The 24117-nt window shown below is 45.6% G+C and overlaps 1 protein-coding gene across 1 annotated transcript in view; it reads right to left on the reverse strand.

Annotated features, from left to right (window-relative positions):
• Positions 1 to 24117, reverse strand: part of LOC309563770 (uncharacterized protein) — a 204498-nt gene that overhangs the window by 86330 nt on the left and 94051 nt on the right. The window contains exons 4-5 of the mRNA XM_082268371.1: positions 8811 to 8894; positions 5002 to 5058 (exon numbers count right to left, since the gene is read on the reverse strand). Coding sequence (XP_082124497.1) covers positions 5002 to 5058; positions 8811 to 8894 — 141 coding nt within the window. The remainder of the gene's footprint in view (positions 1 to 5001; positions 5059 to 8810; positions 8895 to 24117) is intronic.

Genomic DNA, 24117 nt, shown 5'->3' on the forward strand with positions numbered 1-24117 from the left:
ACCGGCTCACTCACCCTGGCCTGGCAGCAGCGGTGGCTTCCCCCTCAGTCTCCTCCTTGTGGGCTTCCCCTGCGTCTCCTCCCCCCTCCTCCTCAGCCAATGGCATGGCTTCCCCTTTCGGTCAATCGGGAAACGGGTCTCAGGACCCACTTCCTGATTGGCCAGGAAAAGAATCAGCGTGGTAATAGCGAATATTCATTCGCTATTGCAACACAACTTGGTGGTCTTGGGGCGCAGTGCTCTGCGCCCCGAGCCCACCCTTTTTTGAAGCCTATTAGAGCCTCTGGCTCTAATCAGGTGCTTAAAAAAAAACCCCATTGGAATCCATGCTTGCACGTAGATTAGGGGGCGGGACACATGGATGGGGGGGGTATATATACATCTGTATATAGTGCTTTTAGGAGAGCGGTATATAGTGCAGCAGTGTTCATTTTGGCATTTAATTTTGATTTAGTTTTAGTCATAGTCTTTTGACTAAAATGCCATTTTAGTTTTAGTCCCATTGTAGTCATCTGCAATGGTTTTAGTCGACTAAAATCTCCAGTACATTTTAGCCAACTAAAATCAAATAGGTTTAGGTAAATAGTAATGCATTATTCAAGCATTTCTATAGAATTTCAAACTCATTATATATAGTCCTGGAGTAAAAAAAAAATTGAATATGTTATTATTTATAGTATTAGAGGGGTTTGAACAAACTCACAGATTTAGCCACTCTGGACGGTGTGAGGAGGCCTGTAATACACAGTGCTCTGGACAGTGGTCTGAGAGGCCTGATGCTGCATAGTGCTCTGGATGCCGTTTGTCAAAGGAGGCCTGTAATGCACACACAGTGCTCTAGACAGTGGTCACTCTGAGGGGAGGCCTCTAATGCACAGTGCTCTGGATGCCGGAGGTCAGAGGAGGCCTGTAATGCAAACACAGTGCTCTAGACAGTGGTCACTCCGAGGGGAGGCCTCTAATGCACAGTGCTCTGGATGCCGGTGGTCAGAGGAGGCCTGTAATGCACACACAGTGCTCTAGACAGTGGTCACTCTGAGGGGAGGCATCTAATGCACAGTGCTCTGGATGCCGGTGGTCAGAGGAGGCCTGTAATGCACACACAGTGCTCTAGACAGTGGTCACTCTGAGGGGAGGCATCTAATGCACAGTGCTCTGGATGCCGGTTGTCAGAGGAGGCCTGTAATACTGGCACAGTGCTGAATGATGGTCTCAGGTCTGACCTGTAATGCACAGTGCTCGGGGTGCTGGTGGTCAGAGGAGGCCTGTAATGCTGGCACAGTGCTGGATGGTGGTCTCAGGTCTGACTGGGACAGACTGTAATGCACAGTGCTCTGGGTGCTGGTGGCCAGAGGAGGCCTGTAATGCTGCAACGTGCTGGATGGTGGTCTCAGGTCTGAGAGTATTTCTCTGTGTGGTGTACCAGCTCTCGCACTGTACCTGGTGTGAACAAGCCCTATTTTATTATGGGTTTACTTTGGATTCCCATTATTGTTTTAGGTTACTTTGAAAGTTGTAATTTTCAGTTTCGTTTGGTCACAATGTTTGTGAGTCTTTTTACACCTATAAATGTCTAACACTGAAGAGGAGATTATTTTTAAAGAATAATTATTACTATTAATATTCCAATAAAAAGGGATGCCCTCGCCAATTTGATAAGGTGTGGAAGCTGTGGCTGGATTCTCCGGCCTCGACCTCTGCTGAACAGTCATAAGGGTCATAATGTCCTTCTAAGCTGGGGTGTATGTGGGTATGTTTATTTATTTCAGGTACTTATATATCGCTGTCAATTTACGCTGCGCTTTACATATACATTGCACATTCACATCAGTCCCTGCCCTCAAGGAGCTTACAATCTAAGGTCCCTAACTCACATTCATACATACATAGGGCCAATTTTTTTATACAGGATCCAATTAACCTACCAGCATGTCTTTGGAGTGTGGGAGGAAACCAGAGTACCCGGAGGAAACCCACGCAGGCACAGGGAGAACATGCAAACTCCAGGCAGGTAGTGTCGTGGTTGGGATTTGAACCAGCAACCCTCTTGCTGCTAGGTGAAAGTGCTGACCACTACACCACTGTGCCGCCCCGTTCCATGCTTAGGCTGCCTTTCTGCTACACTGACACTGCACAATTCTCCAACACTTTATAAATTAATTCTCTTTTCTGTAATTAGGGGAGGATGCTAATAGCTGTTGTTTGCTCTCTCTGTTATATTTCCGCACTATAGGGTTGCTACGGGTGGGTTGAGCCGGCATTGGGGGTTTTACTAGCCTCCTTGAGGCGTATTTGTCGGAATAGTGGACCAGCTGAGTGGAGCCTGGGGTGGTGGGTGGGCTGGGGGGGTTGGGTTTTGGGTGACCCGTTGTCACTGTTTTGTTTATATGTATGCCCTGCATGGCACTGTGTTGTGTTGATATGTTCTTGTTTAACGTGCAAAACTTAATACACAGAAATTTACAAAAAAAAAAAAAATATTACAATAAAAATAATAAAAAATAATACAAATAATAATAATAATAATAATAATAATAATAATGGCCCTCTGTGGAGGATCAGATTGTTCTTCAGTATCAGAACTTACAGAGAAATTAACAAAAAATGTAAAAAAAAAGAATGGAACAAATAAATAAAGTTGGCTCATCAGACAATCTCTAGCGATCCCAATATTCCCACAAAAATTAAATGTTTTCTTCCTCGTTGTACCTTCCGTACTGTTACAGCCACACATTTCACTGAGCACATGATAATGTTACCGTTATGGTGTTATTAAAACATTGGTACTCTCAGGGGTCTGCGCAGGGTGCATACAGACAGGGCGCAGGGTCTGCGCAGGGTGCATACAGACAGGGCGCGGGGTCTGCCCGGGGTGCATACAGACAGGGCGCAAGGTCTGCGCGGGGTGCATACAGACAAAAAAAAAAAGAATGGAACAAATAAATAAAGTTGGCTCATCAGACAATCTCTAGCGATCCCAATATTCCCACAAAAATTAAATGTTTTCTTCCTCGTTGTACCTTCCGTACTGTTACAGCCACACATTTCACTGAGCACATGATAATGTTACCGTTATGGTGTTATTAAAACATTGGTACTCTCAGGGGAAAAGTTAGTGAAATCATCTTTAAAAAAAAAAGAAATGTGTGAACCTCAAAGAAAATTTCTGCACAGATGGTTCCTGAAATGAGATCTAATATTATCTAAGATCATTAAGGGGGTGTTATTTAACAAAATCAAACTCATGTTACTCTGCTAGATCTTCCCTAAATAGAGGATTTACAGAAAATAAGTACTGAGAAAAATCAGGGATCTACACGGGGTGCATACAGAGAGTGCGCAAGGTCTGCGCGGGGTGCATACAGACAGTGTGTGGGGTCTGGGCGGGGTGCATACAGAGAGTGCGCGCATACAGACAGGGCGCGGGGTGCATACAGACAGGGCGCAGGGTCTGTGCGGGGTGCATACAGACAGGGCGCAGGGTCTGTGCGGGGTGCATACAGACAGGGCGCAAGGTCTGCCCGGGGTGCATACAGACAGGGCGCAAGGTCTGCGCGGGGTGCATACAGACAGGGCGCGGGGTTGGCGCAGGGTGCATAAAGACAGGGCGCGGGGGTCTGCGCAGGGTGCATACAGACAGGGCGCGGGATCTGCGCAGGGTGCATACAGACAGGGTGCGGGGTCTGCGCAGGGTGCATACAGACAGGGCGCGGGGTCTGCGCAGGGTGCACACAGACAGGGCGCGGGGTGCATACAGACAGGGCGCGGGGTCTGCGCGGGGTGCATAAAGACAGGGCGCGGGGTCTGCGCAGGGTGCATACAGACAGGGCGGTGCGGGGTCTGCGCAGGGTGCATACAGACAGGGCGCGGGGTCTGCGCAGGGTGCATACAGACAGGGCGCGGGGTCTGCGCAGGGTGCATACAGACAGGGCGCGGGGTCTGCGCAGGGTGCATACAGACAGGGCGCGGGGTCTGCGCAGGGTGCATACAGACAGGGCGCGGGGTGCATACAGACAGGGCGCGGGGTCTGCGCGGGGTGCATAAAGACAGGGCGCGGGGTCTGCGCAGGGTGCATACAGACAGGGCGGCGCGGGGTCTGCGCAGGGTGCATACAGACAGGGCGCGGGGTCTGCGCAGGGTGCATACAGACAGGGCGCGGGGTCTGCGCAGGGTGCATACAGACAGGGCGCGGGGTCTGCGCAGGGTGCATACAGACAGGGCGCGGGGTCTGCGCAGGGTGCATACAGACAGGGCGCGGGGTCTGCGCAGGGTGCATACAGACAGGGCGCGGGGTCTGCGCAGGGTGCATACAGACAGGGCGCGGGGTCTGCGCAGGGTGCATACAGACAGGGCGCGGGGTCTGCCCGGGGTGCATACAGACAGGGCGCAAGGTCTGCGCGGGGTGCATACAGACAGGGCGCGGGTCGGCGCAGGGTGCATAAAGACAGGGAGCGGGGTCTGCGCAGGGTGCATACAGACAGGGCGCGGGGTCTGCGCAGGGTGCATACAGACAGGGCGCGGGGTCTGCGCAGGGTGCATACAGACAGGGCGCGGGGTCTGCGCAGGGTGCATACAGACAGGGCGCGGGGTCTGCGCAGGGTGCATACAGACAGGGCGCGGGGTCTGCGCAGGGTGCATACAGACAGGGCGCGGGGTCTGCGCAGGGTGCATACAGACAGGGCGCGGGGTCTGCGCAGGGTGCATACAGACAGGGCGCAGGGTGCATACAGGCTTCGCGCGGGGGGCATACAGGCTGCGTGGAGGGTGCACATAGACCACACGCAGGGTGCATACAGAGTGTACCCATACATTGGTGGTCAGTGTTCAAAGCTCAAAGAACCCCTGCTAACCTTTGGAGGAACCCTTGTTGAGAAAATGCGTATTAGAGTGAAAGCTCAGTTGTCCAGAGGCTGATTTACACGGCTCATTGCATATGGAGTGGTAAGATGGAAATGTATAAACAAGGCTGATTAGTAGATTAGAAGATCGCCATCTACATACCTGTTCTTTCTCTTCAAGATCTTTCTTCTTCTCGAGCCTTTTCCGCTCTCGCTGCCTCTGAGGGTAGAATCAGAGAGTTGAATTATTCGCTTCCTCCAATAACTATTCATATAAGTAGAGCTCATAGTATCCCAGTACATAAACCCAATTTATATAGAACATATTTTTTTTAATGAACACGGAGCACATTGTATAATGGTGGTCACTGCTGCTATGGACTTGATAAGACTTCCTCCAATATATGAAGATGACTCCTGAAAACTCAAAGCCAGAATCTACAGGTACATCTTGTAACTAATAAAAATAAAACTGAAATGCCCAGGAATTGTCCAAGTGTCTCTAGTAGTACATCCTTAATAGTAATTCTTTTACCATATCTACACTCAGTGGTTGTAAACCTCAGACATGAAATATGAACAATGCACATCTCTCTAAAGTGGGTACTTGTCTCAATACAGAGCACTAAAGCCTGGCACACACTGCCAGTTTTTTTTTGGTGGGAAAAAAAACCTGACAGCCCAGGTTGGAGCAGCTGTACTAACAATCCAATGTTGGTACGGCGATCTCCCCTGCTGAGCCATTTGTGTTGTAACGGAGGCAAGCCCCTGAATGGGAACAGGACTTGAATACCACTTTTAAAATTGTCTAAATGGCAAGATATTGCCTATGCATTATCCAAAATATCCATTAACAGAACAATAATTGAAGCAAACTATAAAACGCTGCTACGTTGGGATATAGTCCCGACCAGAGTTGCAAAGATGCACCTGCCTGCATCTCCCATTTTCTTTAGGCGTTGTGGCCAGATGGGTACAATGTATCATGTTTGGTGGTAATGCCCTGTATTCGCTAGAGTCTGGATTTGTGTATTTAATCTGATACTCTCAGTGACAGGGGTTAATATACGTAGATCCCGGAACCAGCGCTTTTTCAAAAACTTCCCGAGGAGGCTCCCAAGAAATTGACAAAACTCGTTACTTATATATATTCTTAGCAGCCAGAATAGCTATTGCTAAATACTGGAAGCAGTCAACAGTACCCCTTAAATACATAAAGAATAAACTTAACTGGATAATGGGTAATGATAGACTTTACCTGTCTGTATTCTCCACAACTCCACTAAGAAATTCGATGTGACGTGGGATCCATGGATACAATACTTATCCATACCCTAATGAAACTCTGACGACTCCTTTACTTTTCCCTGATCAACTCCCCTTTCTCCTACCTTTTTCTTCTTTTTCACAATTTCTCCTCTCTTCGCTTATCTGATTTTTTCAATAATTACATGATATTTTGATGGAACATATAGTTCTATACTGAAGATATGAATAAGAATGTACAGGGGGGTTCAGCTTTATCTTTTTTTCTCATACTCTTAAAATACTGTTTTGTTGCCCGATAATTCTTGAACCTGAAGAAAATACATGACTACACTTGTATTTGATCTTATACCTGTTTGCACTATTGTTCAAAAAGTGTGCCTTTTTGATATTATCTTATTACCTCAATAAAAATATTGAAATATAAAAGAGCTAAAATAAACCCTGGGTGGCTAATCTCCAACATAAAAATGCATATAAAAACAAAAGAAAAAGGCCTTTAAAAAAAATACAAGGCTGAGAGGTCATTGTCAGCATTCCAACACTACAAAGAATGTAATAAGAAATGTAAGAGCGCAATCAAGGCGGCTAAGATAGAACACGAAAGGCACATTGCGGAAGAGAGTAAAATAAATTATTTAAGTATATAAATAATAAGAAAGTGAGGCCAGAACATATTGGCACCATAAAGGATGATGAAGAGAATTTGGCTACAAAGGACAGAGAGAAGGCAAAAGTTTTGAATAAATTCTTCTCCTCAGTCTTCACAAAAGAAATGGGGGGATACAGTGACCTAGATTGTAATGTTAAAAACGCGTCACAGAAAGCACCATCATGGTTAACAAAAGACAGAGTTAGAAATAGATGTAAAAAAACAACATAAATAAGTCACCGGGTCCAGATGGCTTACACCCAAGGGTCCTTAAGGAACTCAGCCAGGTAATAGGCAGACCATCGTTCCTAATTTGTTTGTACAGTCTACTGATGGGAATGGTACCAGCTGATTGGAGAAAAGCCAACGTGGCACCAATATTTAAAAAAGGGCCGAGATATATCCCTGGCAACTACAGGCCGGTTAGCCTAACATCAATAGTCTGCAAGCTATTGGAGGGGATGATAAGGGATTAAATACAAGATTTTAGTCAAGAAAACGGTATCACTAGTAGTAATCAGGATGGATTCATGGTAAAAATCGTTCTCGCCAGACCAATCTATTAACCTTCTATGAAGAAGTGAACTGCCATCTAGATAAAGGAAGGCCTATGGATGTGGTGTATCTGGATTTTGCAAAGACATATGATACAGTTCCCCACAAATGTTTACTGTACAAACTTAGATACGTAGGTATGGACCATAGGGTGAGTACCTGGATTGTAAACTGGTTCAGGGGCGAGTCCAAAGGGTGGTGTACTCAGAATGGTCTGGTGTGGAAAGTGGGGTCCCCAAAGGGTCTGTCCTTGGACCAATCCTGCTTAATTTATTCATAAATGATCTAGAGCATGGAATAGCCAGCTCAATCTCAGTATTTGCGGACGATACTAAGCTAAGCAGGATGTGGAAACCTTACAAGAAGAGCTGAACAAAATAATGAGGTGGGCAACTACATGGCAAATGAGGTTTAATGTTCAAAAATGTAAATTAATGCATTTGGGTGCCAAAAATATGAATGCAAGTTACTCACTATGGGAAGAACCTCTGGGGGAATCTAGCATGGAAAAGGACCTGGGGTTCTAGTAGATGACAAGCTCAGCAATGGCATGCAATGCCAAGCTGCTGCAAGCAAAGCCAACAGAATATTGGCATGCATTAAAAAGGGGATTCACTCCAGAGATAAAACGATAATTTTCCCACTCTACAAGACTCTGATCCGGCCGCATCTGGAGTATGCCGTCCAGTTCTGGGCACCGGTCCTCAGGAAGGATGTGCTGGAACTGGATAGAGTCTACACAAGAGCAACAAAGCTAATAAAGGGACTGGAGGACTTCAGCTATGAGGAAAGGCTACAAGCATTGAACTTAGTCTCTCTGGAGAAGAGACGATTCAGGGGGGATATGATATCAATGTACAAACACTGTGCTGGCAACCCTAGCATAGGGAACAAACTTTTCAGCGAGAGGGAATTTAAAAAAGACACGCAGCCATTCACCTAAATTAGAAGAGAAAAGGTTTAACCTTAAACTGCGTAAAGGGTTCTTTACTGTCAGAGCGGTAAGGATGTGGAATTCTCTTCCACAAGCAGTGGTATCAGCAGGGAGCGTCAATAGTTTAAAAAAACTATTAGATGGGCACCTTAACGACCACAACATACAGGGATATACAATGTACTACTGACAAACATTTATACGTTGAACTGGATGGACTGGTGTCTTTTTTGAACATAACTATGTAACTTTGTAACTAACTACTCTCCTGTCGAAAGCCTTGTAAACAGCCTCCACTCCACATTGCAGCCTTCCAATTCCAGCCTCTACTTCGTGTAATGATACGAACAGCTCTGACCTGCTGCCAGTTTGCAGCAAAGAAAACTGAAGACCATTGGGGTCTCCCAGACCATCATTCCCTGCTATCTTGAAGAACAGCTGTGGCTTAGACCCTGCACCCCAGGTCAGCCTACAACACCTGCCAGGGGGCACCATAACACTAGATAGAAATATTGGGTCTATTTTCTTAGAATGGGCAATGTTCCTCCAACATATTTCCACTCACCTTCTTCTTGGCTCTGCGCCTCTCGGCTTTTTGTCTGGTCTGACCATCTTCTGACAGCTCATCATCGGAGTTTAGGTCTTCCTCCTTTAAACAAATAAACATATTAAAGTACACAGACACATTTTCAATGCTCAGAGTCTATACTGAGAACCGAAACATTCTTGCTTGACATTTAGAATTGTCCCATATTAGAAAACGTTAGTCATGGTACCCAGTGCTTTCAATGTAAAACAGTGTAGATTGCGTTCAGTCATGATACCCAGTGCTTTTAAATATAATACAATGTAGGTTGGATTCAATCATGGTACCCATTGCTTCCGATAGAATACAATGTCAGTTGGGTTCAGTCTTGGTTCCCAGTACTTCAAACATAATACAATGTTGGTTGTGTTCAGTTGTCCTACTTCGAGATTCCAATATAATACAATGTCAAATAACGAAGTTCAGTCATGGTACCCAGTGCTTCCAAAAGAATACAATGTTGGTTGGGTTTAGTCATGGTACCTAGCACTTCCAATAAAATATAGTGATGGTTGGGTTCAGTCATGATTCCTAGTGCTTCCATTACAATGTTGATTAAGTTCAGTCATGGTACCCAGTGCTTCCAATATACAGTGGGTACGGAAAGTATTCAGACCCCCTTAAATTTTTCACTCTTTGTTATATTGCAGCCATTTGCTAAAATCATTTAAGTTCATTCTTCTTCCTCATGAATGTACACATAGCACCCCATACTGACAGAAAAACACAGAATTGTTGACATCGTTGCAGATTTATTAAAAAAGAAAAACTGAAATATCACATGGTCCTAAGTATTCAGACCCTTTGCTCAGTATTTAGTAGAAGCCCCCTTTTGATCTAATACAGCCAGGAGTCTTTTTGGGAAAGATGCAACAAGTCTTTCACACCTGGATTTGGGGATCCTCTGCCATTCCTCCTTGCAGATCCTCTCCAGTTCTGTCAGGTTGGATGGTAAACGTTGGTGGACAGCCATTTTTAGGTCTCTCCAGAGATGCTCAATTGGGTTTAAGTCAGGGCTCTGGCTGGGCCATTCAAGAACAGTCACGGAGTTGTTGTGAAGCCACTCCTTCGTTATTTTAGCTGTGTGCTTAGGGTCATTGTCTTGTTGGAAGGTAAACCTTCGGCCCAGTCTGAGGTCCAGAGCACTCTGGAGAAGGTTTTTGTCCAGGATATCCCTGTACTTGACCGCATTCATATTTCCCTCGATTGCAACCAGTCGTCCTGTCCCTGCAGCTGAAAAACACCCCCACAGCATGATGCTGCCACCACCATGCTTCACTGTTGGGACTGTATTGGACAGGTGATGAGCAGTGCCTGGTTTTCTCCACACATACCGCTTAGAATTAAGGCCAAAAAGTTCTATTTTGGTCTCATCAGACCAGAGAATCTTATTTCTCACCATCTTGGAGTCCTTCAGGTGTTTTTTAGCAAACTCCATGCGGGCTTTCATGTGTCTTACACTGAGGAGAGGCTTCCGTCGGGCCACTCTGCCATAAAGCCCCGACTGGTGGAGGGCTGCAGTGATGGTTGACTTTCTACAACTTTCTCCCATCTCCTGACTGCATCTCTGGAGCTCAGCCACAGTGATCTTTGGGTTCTTCTTTACCTCTCTCACCAAGGCTCTTCTCCCCCGATAGCTCAGTTTGGCCGGACGGCCAGCTCTAGGAAGGGTTCTGGTCCTCCCAAACGTCTTCCATTTGAGGATTATGGAGGCCACTGTGCTCTTAGGAACCTTAGGTGCAGCAGAAATCTTTTTCTAACCTTGGCCAGATCTGTGCCTTGCCACAATTCTGTCTCTGAGCTCTTCAGGCAGTTCCTTTGACCTCATGATTCTCATTTGCTCTGACATGCATTGTGATCTGGAAGGTCTTATATAGACAGGTGTGTGGCTTTCCTAATCAAGTCCAATCAGTATAATCAAACACAGCTGGACTCAAATGAAGGTGTAGAACCATCTCAAGGATGATCAGAAGAAATGGAAAGCACCTGAGTTAAATATATGAGTGTCACAGCAAAGGGTCTGAATACTTAGGACCATGTGATATTTCAGTTTTTCTTTATTAATAAATGTGCAACAATGTCAACAATTCTGTGTTTTTGTGTCAGTATGGGGTGCTATGTGTACATTCATGAGGAAGAAGAATGAACTTAAATGATTTTAGCAAATGGCTGCAATATAACAAAGAGTGAAAAATTTAAGGGGGTCTGAATACTTTCCGTACCCACTGTATTCCAATACAGGCAGTCCCCGGGGGTTACAAACAAGGTTGGGTCTGTAGGTTTGTTCTTAAATTTAATTTGTATGTAAGTTGGAACAGGTACATTTTTTAAGTGTAGCTCCAGCCAAAAATGTTATTTTTAAGTTTTTGGATAGCATAGGGAAGGGTTAACACCCCTGTAACATTTGTTTTGCTGTCTGTGCCCATTCAGAAGATTTCCTCTTACTTTCTGTCCCTGTGACAATTCGATTTTGAAAATTTTGGGTTGTTTTGGAAAAAAGTATTGGCGATAAAGCTTCAGTGGAGACACATTTTCCCATGATAACTCTTCCAGGAGTGAACTTCCCTTCCTGGGGGTAGATTTCTCTCACTTCCTGTTGTCTACCTCCATTTGTAAGTAGGAGTCATTTGTAAGTCAGGTGTCTTTTAACCCGGGGACCACCTGTATTGGTTGGGTTCAGTCATAGTACCCAGTGCTTCCAATATAATACAATGTTGGTTGGGTTCAGTCATGGTACCCAGTGCTTCCAATATAATACAATGTTGGTTGGGTTCAGTCATGGTACCCAGTGCTTCCAATATAATACAATGTTGGTTGGGTTCAGTCATGGTACCCAGTGCTTCCAATATAATACAATGTTGGTTGGGTTCAGTCATAGTACCTAGTGCTTCCAATATGATACAATGTTGGTTGGGTTCAGTCATGGTACCCAGTGCTTCCAATATAATACAATGTTAGTTGGGTTCAGTCATGGTACCCAGTGCTTCCAATATAATACAATGTTAGTTCGGTTCAGTCATGGTACCCAGTGCTTCCAATATAATACAATGTTAGTTCGGTTCAGTCATGGTACCCAGTGCTTCCAATATAATACAATGTTAGTTCGGTTCAGTCATGGTACCCAGTGCTTCTAATATAATACAATGTTGGTTGGGTTCAGTCATGGTACCCAGTGCCTCCAATATAATACAATGTTAGTTGGGTTCAGTCATGGTACCCAGTGCTTCCAATATAATACAATATTAGTTGGGTTCAGTCATGGTACCCAGTGCTTCCAATATAATACAATGTTAGTTGGGTTCAGTCATGGTACCCAGTGCTTCCAATATAATACAATGTTAGTTGGGTTCAGTCATAGTGCCCAGTGCTTCCAATATAATACAATGTTAGTTTGGTTCAGTCATGGTACCCAGTGCTTCCAATATATTACAATGTTAGTTCGGTTCAGTCATGGTACCCAGTGCTTCCAATATAATACAATGTTGGTTGGGTTCAGTCATGGTACCCAGTGCCTCCAATATAATACAATGTTAGTTGGGTTCAGTCATGGTACCCAGTGCTTCCAATATAATACAATATTAGTTGGGTTCAGTCATGGTACCCAGTGCTTCCAATATAATACAATGTTAGTTGGGTTCAGTCATGGTACCCAGTGCTTCCAATATAATACAATGTTGGTTGGGTTCAGTCATGGTACCCAGTGCTTCCAATATAATACAATTTTAGTTCGGTTCAGTCATGGTACCCAGTGCTTCCAATATAATACAATGTTGGTTGGGTTCAGTCATGGTACCCAGTGCCTCCAATATAATACAATATTAGTTGGGTTCAGTCATGGTACCCAGTGCTTCCAATATAATACAATATTAGTTGGGTTCAGTCATGGTACCCAGTGCTTCCAATATAATACAATGTTGGTTGGGTTCAGTCATGGTACCCAGTGCTTCTAATATAATACAATGTTGGTTGGGTTCAGTCATGGTACCCAGTGCTTCCAATATAATACAATTTTAGTTCGGTTCAGTCATGGTACCCAGTGCTTCCAATATAATACAATGTTGGTTGGGTTCAGTCATGGTACCCAGTGCTTCTAATATAATACAATGTTGGTTGGGTTCAGTCATGGTACCCAGTGCTTCCAATATAATACAATTTTAGTTTGGTTCAGTCATGGTACCCAGTGCTTCCAATATAATACAATGTTGGTTGGGTTCAGTCATGGTACCCAGTGCTTCCAATATAATACAATGTTGGTTGGGTTCAGTCATGGTACCCAGTGCTTCCAATATAATACAATTTTAGTTCGGTTCAGTCATGGTACCCAGTGCTTCCAATATAATACAATGTTGGTTGCGTTCAGTCATGGTACCCAGTGCTTCCAATATACAGGTCCCTCTCAACAAATTAGCATATTGTGATAAAGTTCATTATTTTCTGTAATGTACTGATAAACATTAGACTTTCATATATTTTAGATTCATTACACACAACTGAAGTAGTGCAAGCCTTTTATTGTTTTAATATTGATGATTTTGGCATACAGCTCATGAAAACCCCAAATTCCTATCTCAAAAAATTAGCATATCATGAAAAGGTTCTCTAAACGAGCTATTAACCTAATCATCTGAATCAACTAATTAACTCTAAACACCTGCAAAAGATTCCTGAGGCTTTTAAAAACTCCCAGCCTGGTTCATTACTCAAAACCGCAATCATGGGTAAGACTGCCGACCTGACTGCTGTCCAGAAGGCCATCATTGACACCCTCAAGCAAGAGGGTAAGACACAGAAAGAAATTTCTGAACGAATAGGCTGTTCCCAGAGTGCTGTATCAAGGCACCTCAGTGGGAAGTCTGTGGGAAGGAAAAAGTGTGGCAGAAAACGCTGCACAACGAGAAGAGGTGACCGGACCCTGAGGAAGACTGGGGAGAGGGAAATGCCTGAAGTACAGTGTCAAGTACCCACAGTCAGTGATGGTCTGGGGTGCCATGTCAGCTGCTGGTGTTGGTCCACTGTGTTTTATCAAGGGCAGGGTCAATGCAGCTAGCTATCAGGAGATTTTGGAGCACTTCATGCTTCCATCTGCTGAAAAGCTTTATGGAGATGAAGATTTCATTTTTCAGCATGACCTGGCACCTGCTCACAGTGCCAAAACCACTGGTAAATGGTTTACTGACCATGGTATTACTGTGCTCAATTGGCCTGCCAACTCTCCTGACCTGAACCCCATAGAGAATCTGTGGGATGTTGTGAAGAGAAAGTTGAGAGACGCAAGACCCAACACTCTGGATGAGCTCAAGGCCGCTGGATTAAAAACACTTTTCTTTTATTGGTCGGATGAAATATGCTAATTTTTTGAGATAGGAATTTGGGGTTTTCATGAGCTGTATGCCAAAATCATCAATATTAAAAAAATAAAAGGCTTGCACTACTTCAGTTGTGTGTAATGGATCTAAAATATATGAAAGTCTAATGTTTATCAGTACATTACAGAAAAGATAATGAACTTTATCACAATATGCCAATTTGTTAAGAGGGACCTGTATATTGGAAGCACTGGGTACCATGACTGAACCCAACCAACATTGTATTATATTGGAAGCACTGGGTACCATGACTGAACCCAACTAACATTGTATTATATTGGAGGCACTGGGTACCATGACTGAACCCAACTAACATTGTATTATATTGGAGGCACTGGGTACCATGACTGAACCAAACTGACATTGTATTATATTGGAAGCACTGGGCACTATGACGGAACCCAAGTAACATTGTATGATATTGGAGGCAGAGGTAAGGGCTAAATGACAGTTGCCTGGCAGCCATGCTGATGTAACGGCTAAATGACATTTGCCTGGCAGCCATGCTAATCTAATAGCTAAATGAAAGTTGCCTGGCAGCCATGCTGTTGTAATAGCTAAATGACAGTTTCCTGGCAGCCATGCTGATGTAATGTGCCTGGCAGCCATGCGGAGGTAAAGGATTAATGACAGTTTGCTGGCAGCAATGCTTATGCAACGGCTAAATGTCAATTTCTTGGCAGCCATGCTGATGTAATAGTTAAATGACAGTTGCCTGACAGCCATGCGGATGTAATGGTTAAATGACAGTCGCCTGACAGCCATGCTGATGTAATGGCTAAATGACAGTTGCTTGGCAGCCATGCTGATGTAATGGCTAAATGACAGTTGCTTGGCAGGCATGCTGATGTAATGGTTAAATGACAGTTTCCTGGCAGCCATGCTGAAGTAAGGGCTAAATGACAGTTGCCTGGCAGCCATGCAGAGGTAACGGCTAAATTACAGTTGCCTGGCAGCCATGCAGATGTAACGGCTAACTGGCAGTTGCCTAGCAGCCATGCAGATGTAACGGCTAACTGACAGTTGCTTGGCAGCCATGCCGATGTAATGGTTAAGCGACAGTTTCCTGGCAGCCATGCTGATTTAACGGCTAAATGACAGTTGCTTGGCAGCCATGCAGAGTTAACGGCTAAATGACAGCTTGCTGGCAGCATGCTGATGTAATTGCTAAATGACAGTTGCCTGGCAGCCATGCTGATGTAACGGCTAAATGACAGTTGCCTGGCAGCCATGCTAATATAATAGCTAAATGACAGTTGCCTGGCAGCCATGCTGTTGTAATAGCTAAATGACAGTTCCCTGGCAGCCATGCTCATGCAATGTGCCTGGCAGCCATGCGGAGGTAACGGCTAAATAACAGTTTTCTGGCAGCAATGCTTATGCCTCGCTAAATGTCAATTTCTTGGCAGCCATGCTGATGTAATAGTTAAATGACAGTTTCCTGGCAGCCATGCTGAAGTAATAGCTAAATGACAGTTTCCTGGCAGCCATGCTGATGTAATGTGCCTGGCAGCAATGTGGAGGTAACGGCTAAATGACAGTTTGCTGGCAGCAATGCCTATGTACCAGCTAAATGACAATTTCTTGGCAGCCAAGCTGATGTAATGGTTAAATGACAGTTGTCTGGCAGCCATGCCGATGTAACGGCTAAATTACAGTTTCCTAGCAGCCATGCTGATGCAATGGCTGCATTACTTTCTAAATCGCTTACCCAAATGAAGTAAGCCCATCAGAATTACCGATTTCACTTGCTACATACCTTTTCTACAACAGTGACTCAGCAAGCACTGCTCCCAGACAAAGTCAAGCAACTAGCATTTTCAGAAGGAGATTGGCAATGGTGGCCTAAACATTTCACCACAGTTATCCTTCCTGCTGTGTAGAAGGTTTTTATGCTTTGCTACCTACAAGGGAGACCCACCCTAGTGTATTTTTCCTGCATGATGGTAGGCAGGCAGCTAAGGCAGAATATTGTGTTTGCTCATAAGAGTTTAACATTAGAAATATCCACTCATAGGGATGGGGATGGGGGGGGGGGGGGGTGCTAAGTGCATAGGGAAGTGTGGGATAATGAAGACATCAAATTCACGCTCCCTAAATGAGACAAAACATTATAATAAGCCATACAAAATGGAATTGGATAAGGTTGACATTCGTATTCTTTTTGGACATTTGGAGGTCTGCTTAACTTGTTTATTCCCGAGTTCCTATCGTTTTCATATTCGCTCGAGTCCCATCTGTTGTTTTCATATCTATTGGATGAGAAAGGATGTTGGAGAAAGGACAGTCCCATCTCATGTCAAACAATACGACTCCCCCGATCGATGGATCGCTTCCATAATCATTAATAATCAACAAGAACATTCATTTATTCGCATGCCAAAATAGATTTCTCCTTTTTCTTTACACATGTGAGGTATCGCGGTGATCGTTCGAGCGAGAGCGATAATTTTAGCCCTAGACCCCCTCTGTAACTCTAAACTGGTAACCTGTAAAAATTTAGAAAGCTTTCTGAAGTTTGGCGCCATTCCACTAGTGTGCGCAATTTTAACCACATCAGCCCAGGAAGATTTCTACCGTGGCGATCGGCGACTCGGGAAAGGAATCCGCCGGTAGCGGAAGTTTACCATAGAGCTGACTGAGGACATCTCTATGACTCTCGGAGGTTGGGCGCAACACTATATTGTCATGTCAAGTTGTAAACACTGGATAAGAAATAGGAATAGGGCATGACAGGTCCTCTTTATGGAGAGATCTGGGGTCTACAAGACCCCACATCTCTCCTCTAGTCTGGAGAACCTTTTTTTTTTTGGATCTCAGGCTTTCTAGCCTTGGGGAGAGATGTGAGGTTTTGTAGACCCCAGATCTCTCCATAAAGAGGACCTGCCATGCCCTATTCCTATTTCTTATCCAGTGTTTACAACTTGACGTGACAATATAGTGTCGCGCCCAACCTCCGAGAGTCTACAAGACCCCACATCTCTCCTCTAGGCTGAAGAACCGGAGATTTTTTTTTTGGGTCTCAGGCTTTCCAGCCTAGAGGAGAGCTGTGGGGTCTTGTAGACCCCAGATCTCTCCATAAAGAGGACCTGTCATGCTCTATTCCTATTACATGGGATGCTGACATTCTGGGTTCGCTTCTGCGTGCGAGCACGTGGGACAGTGGCTCTTTACTTTTTTACAGGGAACCGCCAGCAGAAAAGGATGATCTCTGAATAATGCCTGCAGCTGAACCCACCATTCAGATTTAATGACTTAAATTTCAGGACGTCATATGACGTCCACCTAAGGAGAAGCAGTTATATATGAAATGTATAAATATAATGTTAAAGGTGCAAAAATATTAAACACACAAAAGTTTAAATATTAACGGTTAATACTATAAAAAAGAACAAAAAAAAAAAAACAGCAGGAAAATAATAACTGAAGAGAGAAGAATAAGGAGTTAAAATGTTACTACACCCAGAAGCCTATATCTGGACTCCCACAGTACACAGACCATGGAAATTTAATTATTTTACTAAAACTGGATTTTTGACTTACAGTAAAATCCTTTTCTCTTAAGTTCATTGACAGACGCAGTTCTCTGATCCATATCGGTAGGGTTATACTGCCCCCTACAGGAGTAGGACACTAGGCAGAAATAAAGTTCTGGCTACGCCTATGGGCAGTCCCGGAGGGTACACATTCTCCCTTCCTGCATAGGATGTCAGTTTTGTATCAAAGCAGTGTCAGAAAGTAACACCAACCCAACTCAAAATTAAGGGGCGGGTACTGCGTCTGTCAATGAACTTAAGAGAAAAGGATTTTACGGTAAGTCAAAAATCCAGTTTTCTCTATCGTTCATTGACGGATGCAGTTCTCTGATCCATACCAGTAGGGACGTCCCGAAGCAGTGCCATAAAATGAGGGGTGGGAACAGCAGAAAAGAACAAGTCCCCAAGGTTAAACATAGCCAACCAGGCAACATAAGACTCATCAGAACAAAAGATGAGGCCCACCTGAAACAAACCGTAAACACCCTCAAGGAAGGCCAAAAGCCCTCTAGACAGCAGCCAGCAAAAACCTTGCGGCCAAAAGAGGCATCCGCAGATGCCAGCACGTCCACCTCATAAAAATTGGTAAAGATGTTAACCGATAAAGTACTAACCAGGCCTGACCCTGCTTAGCTTCCGAGATCAGACGAGAGCGGGCGCATTCAAGGTGGTGTGGCCGTAGGCCCAGGTAACCATCTTGCAACCTGAAGCACAGATGCCTGTATTATGAAAAGCCCAGGAGGCACCAGGCACCCGAGTGGAATGCGCCAAAACAGGGAAAGATAGGACCTGACCCTTAATTGAATAAGCCTGCACCACCGACTGTCCGATCTATCTGGAAATAGTCGCAGCAGGCGCAGGCAGCCCTGTTCTTGGGCCATCCGTAAGTACACAGAGTGAACCTGACTCACGAAAAGACTCAGTAGTCGCCAACTACACCTTGAGTGCCCGAACTCTATCCAGAGTATGCAACGCATATTCCTTAGGATGTGAGGACTTAGGACACAAGATGGTAATACAACGTCCTCGTGCAAGTGAGCACCAGAAACCACCTTCGGAGGGAAGGACACATCCGGACGAAGTATCACTTGGCCCCATAAACCAACACATAGGGAGAACGACATGACATGACAAGTCGCCAGTCACCACCCTGCGGACAGAATGACAGCAACCAGAAGGCCACCTTCTATAATAAGGTAGGCAGGGGATCCCCACGAATATTAGCAAACGGAGGTTCTTAAAGAACCGACTGCACCAAATCAAGGTTCCCAGTTGGTGACGGAGGTTGCACTGGAAGTACCAAGTATCGCACCCCCTGGAGGAAGTTACGCACCAGGAAACGGGCGGCCAAACGACCTTTGGAAGAAAATTGCCAAAGCCGTAACCTGACCCTTGACAGTACTCAAGGCCAACTCTTGATTCAACTGAAGGAAGCCAGGGCCACCGAGTAAGATCCGGGCCACCGAGTAAGAGAGAGGTGGAGCCCCAGGAGACTCACACCACGCAATATATGACTTTCACGTATAAGGAAAAATCATCCTAGAAGTCGCTTCCATGCTTTAAGCAGGGTGGAAATCACTGAAGCAGACAATCCCCCGTCCTTCAGCACCTGGTTTTTAAACAGCCAAGCCGGCAAAGCCAGCGACCTCAAAGTCGGATGGGAGATTGGCCCTGGAGACAATAACTCCTCCCTGAGAGGAATTCTCCAAGGAGCATCTGATGCTAGCCTGACCAGGTCAGCGCACCAAGCTCGGCGAGGTCAGTCCGGAGCCAGGAGAAAGACCGGAATCCCTTCTGCCTCGATCCTGCGAAGAATTCTTGGCAGCAACTTGAGAGGAGGAAAGGCAGACAGCAGCTGATACTGGCCTTGTCCCATCCATGAGCACTCTCACACGACCATGCCAGCGTCAGCCTTGCGCAGAAGACCACGCTAAACTTCTTGGCATTGTTCAAGTTGAACTTAGCGAATGTTCTTGCCTATGACAGAACCCATGGTGCCACCAAAGCACCCGCCAGAGGGTCCTGGAAGTGGGCCACAAGACTCAGCACTATCCAGTAGATGGGACGCCAACAGGTCCACATCTGGAGTGCCCCCAACGAAGGCATGACTGCTGAAACAACTCCGGATGAACGGACCATTCACCTGCATCCAAGCCCTGTTGACTGAGGCAATCCACCTGCTAAAGTTTCCACACCTGAAAAGGGAACAGCGGAGGGAGCTGGAACAAGGTGCTCTGCCCAGTGAAGAATTGTCACTTCCAAGGCTGCAAGGACACCCTTGGTGAATGACATAAGCCACGTTGTGGCGTAGTCTAATGAATGTGCACCAGACAGCTGCAGGTACCCGATCCAGTGAACTAGGCAAAGCCGGATCGCTCTCAGCTCCAGGACCTTGATCTGTAACCTGGATCCTCCAGGGACCATACTCCCGAAGCAGAGAACCTGCCGAGGACTCCTCCCCTCCCGGACAGGCTTGCAAACGCAGTGACAATTGTCCAGTAAAATGGGGAGGAAGGATTCCAGATCAAGACTCCCTGGTCAGCCGGCTCAGCAGGATCTGAATCCAGAGAGATTGGAATCTAGTCCCATTCGAGAAGGATAGCCATCTGGGGGATCCCCGAGAGGGATTGAGCGAAAGGGACTGTCTCGAAGATGACACCATCAGTCCCAGAACTTGCATGCAGGTCCGAAGGGAAGACCATATGCAGGACAGCAACAGTTGAACCGCAGTCCGAAGTTTCAAGAGTTTTTTCCCCGGAGGGAGAAAACACCCTGACTGAGGACGAGTCCAAAGTCAGGCCCAGATAGTCCAGTCTCATGGAAGGGACCATGAATGACTTCTGAAGGTTCAGAACCCACCTGAACTCCTCTAGAGTTCTCATGGTGACTTCCAACTGCGTTTTCAGCATCGTAGGGGATACCACACGGAGAAGCAGATCAGCCAGGAAACCAGGACCGATACGCCCCACTGCCACAACAGCGCCAGGACCAGAGCCAACACCCTTGTGAAGACCCGAGGAGCAGAGGCAAGACCAAGGGGTAACCCCACAAACCGATAGAAATCCTTCCCCACGGCAAAAACAGAGAAACCGTTGGTGTCCTGAACATAATGGGATGTGATTTGGGATGTGGGATTTAAGCATTACAAAGAGTGTAATAAGAAATGTAAAGATGAAATCAGGGCGGCTAAAATAGAACACGAGAGACATATAGTGGAGGAGAGTAAAAAGAACCCCAAGAAGTTCTTTAAGTATATAAACAGTAAGAAAGCGAGGCCAGAACACATTGGCCCCATAAAAGATAATAAAGGAAATATGGCCACTGAGGACAAAGAAAAGGCGGAAGTGTTAAATAATTTCTTCTCTTCAGTCTTCACAAAAGAATCGGGGGGCTACACGAACCCAGCTTGTAAGGCCGAACTAAATAATACACCTCAGGAAGTGCCGCCATGGCTAACAGAGGATAGACTTAGAGCTGAACTAGAGAAACTTAACATAAATAAATCCCCGGGACCGGATGGCTTGCACCCGAGGGTTCTTAATGAGCTCAGCCAGGTGATTGCCAGACCATCATTCCTGATCTTTAAGGATAGTTTACAGACGGGTATGGTGCCAGCTGATTGGAAAAAAGCCAACGTGGTACCAATATTTAAAAAGGGGCCGAGATATATCCCGGGTAACTATAGGCCGGTCAGCCTAACATCTGTAGTCTGCAAAATTTTGGAGGGGATGTTAAGGGACCACATACAAGACTTTAGTAATGAAAACGGTATTATAAGTAGTAATCAGCATGGATTTATGAAAAATCGTTCCTGCCAAACCAATCTATTAACCTTCTACGATGAAGTGAGCAGCCACCTAGATAAAGGGAAACCTGTGGATGTGGTATATCTGGACTTTGCAAAGGCCTTTGACACCGTTCCCCACAAACGATTACTGTTCAAACTAAGGAAGGTAGGTATGGATCATAAGGTGAGTACCTGGATAGAGAACTGGCTCCAGGGGAGAGTACAGAGGGTGGTGATTAATGGGGAGTACTCGGATTGGGCGGGTGTGGAAAGTGGGGTCCCCCAGGGTTCTGTCCTGGGACCAATCCTGTTTAATTTATTCATAAATGATCTGGAGGAGGGGATATCTAGTACAATCTCAGTATTTGCAGATGATACTAAACTAGGCATGCCAATATCTTCTATGCAGGATGTGGAAACCTTGCAAGCAGACCTGAACAAAATAACGGGGTGGGCAACTACATGGCAGATGAGGTTTAATGTTGATAAATGTAAAGTAATGCACTTGGGGGCCAGAAACCAGAAAGCAAGCTACTCACTAGGGGGGGAACCTCTGGGTGAGTCTAGGATGGAAAAGGACTTGGGGGTACTGGTAGACAACAGGCTTGGCAGTGGCATGCAATGCCAAGCCGCCGCAAGCAAAGCCAACAGAATACTGGGATGTATAAAAAAGGGGATTCACTCCAGAAATAAAGAGATAATTCTCCCACTCTACAAGACTCTGGTCCGGCCACATCTGGAGTATGCTGTCCAGTTCTGGGCAACAGTCCTCAGGAAGGATGTGCTGGAACTGGAGAAAGTCCAGAGAAGGGCAACAAAAATAATTAGGGGAATGGAGGACATCAGCTATGAGGAAAGACTACAAGCACTGAACCTTTTCTCTCTGGAGAAGAGACGATTGAGGGGGGATATGATATCAATGTACAATTACTGTACTGGTGACCCGAGCATAAGGAACAATCTATTCAGAGAAAGGAGATACAATAAGACACGTGGCCACTCACTAAAACTTGAGGAAAGGCGGTTCAACCTTAAAGTGCGTAAGGGGTTCTTCACTGTAAGAACGGTAAGGATGTGGAATTCTCTTCCACAAGCAGTCGTATCAGCAGGGAGCATTGATAGTTTCAAAAAACTATTAGATGGACACCTTAAAGACCACAACATACAGGGGTATACAATGTACAACATACAGGGGTATGCAATGTACGGTTAAAAGCAAACACACACACACATCATAGGTTGAACTGGATGGACTGATGTCTTTTTTCAACCTCACTAACTATGTAACTATGTAACTATGAAGGTAGGCATCTTGATGTCTATGGAGGCCAGGAATCCCCCTGGTGTAGGGAAGCCACCATCGTGAGAACCGATACCATCTTGAATTTTTGATCCGTACAGAACCATCAAAGGACCATTAGATCCAGCTTGTTGAACCAGAGCCTGAACTGCCCCACAGAGCACCTGCAAGCGATCCGGGGACAGCCGTACATTGGAAGGGAAAACCTTGCCAGAAAAAAAAACAGATCGAAACTCGATCTTGCAACCGGACCTCCTGAACCCAGCTGCCTGGCAACCGGGATAGCTGCAAGCCCAAGAACCGGCAAAAACGTCCCTCCCCACCCCGTAAATGGGTGAGGACGCACCTTCAGGCCTTGTTCGCAGGTCTGGAAAAAAACAAACAATCTCTTGTTTGACAGACCAGGGTCGTTTGGAACCACCCGAGGAAGTCTTGAAGGACTACGCCACATCGACTGTCCCCGGGTCGAGGGACGAGAAACTGTTTGAGAGCCGAAAAGGAGGGACCCCGTCTGCGACGAAGGCCCTTACCCCTGTTAGCTTGTGGAAGAAAAGGCACTCCTCCCCCCGTGAGACCCTTAGATAATGTCATCCAGGGGAGGCGATCCCCCTGAAAAGGGAGATCCATTAAAACCTTCTTAGAAGTTTGATCCGCAGACCAACACTCCGGACAAGTATACACCGAACCACCAACGCCAAAACCGACAGGTGACCTATACAAAAGGAGCCACGTCCAGCGTGGCATCCCAAACAAATCGCAGCCCCTGTGCCAGCTGGACCAACAGCTCCCCAGGGGCAGGAGGGACTTGACCCTCACCAAGTCACAGCGTTGGAACTCCGCCCTTCAGGTAGAGTCTGTGTGGCAAGGGCAATCATGAACACTGTTCCCAGTGCAGACCCCGCCAGGGAGTACAAATCGCGGGCCAGAGCCTGCGCCATCCTATCTCCCAAGTCCTTAACCACTTGCCTACTGTGCACTTAAACACCCTTCCCATCCAGGCCAATTTTCAGCTTTCAGCGCTGTCACACTTTAAATGACAATTGCGCGGTCATGCTACACTGTACCCATATGAAATTTTTATCATTTTTTTCACACACATAGAGCTTTCTTTTGGTGGTATTTAATCATCTCTGGGTTTTTTATTTTTTACAAAAAAAAAAGAATAATGACAGAAAATTTTGAAAAAAAAAAAAAAGTGTTTCTTATTTTCTGCGAGTAAATTTTGAAAATAAATTTTTCTCCTTCACTGATGTGCGCTGATGAGGCGGCACTGATGGGCACTGATAGGCTGCACTGA

Source organism: Pelophylax lessonae (genome assembly GCF_965119305.1).
Source record: "Pelophylax lessonae genome assembly, chromosome: 9".
NCBI classification, from domain to species: domain Eukaryota; kingdom Metazoa; phylum Chordata; class Amphibia; order Anura; family Ranidae; genus Pelophylax; species Pelophylax lessonae.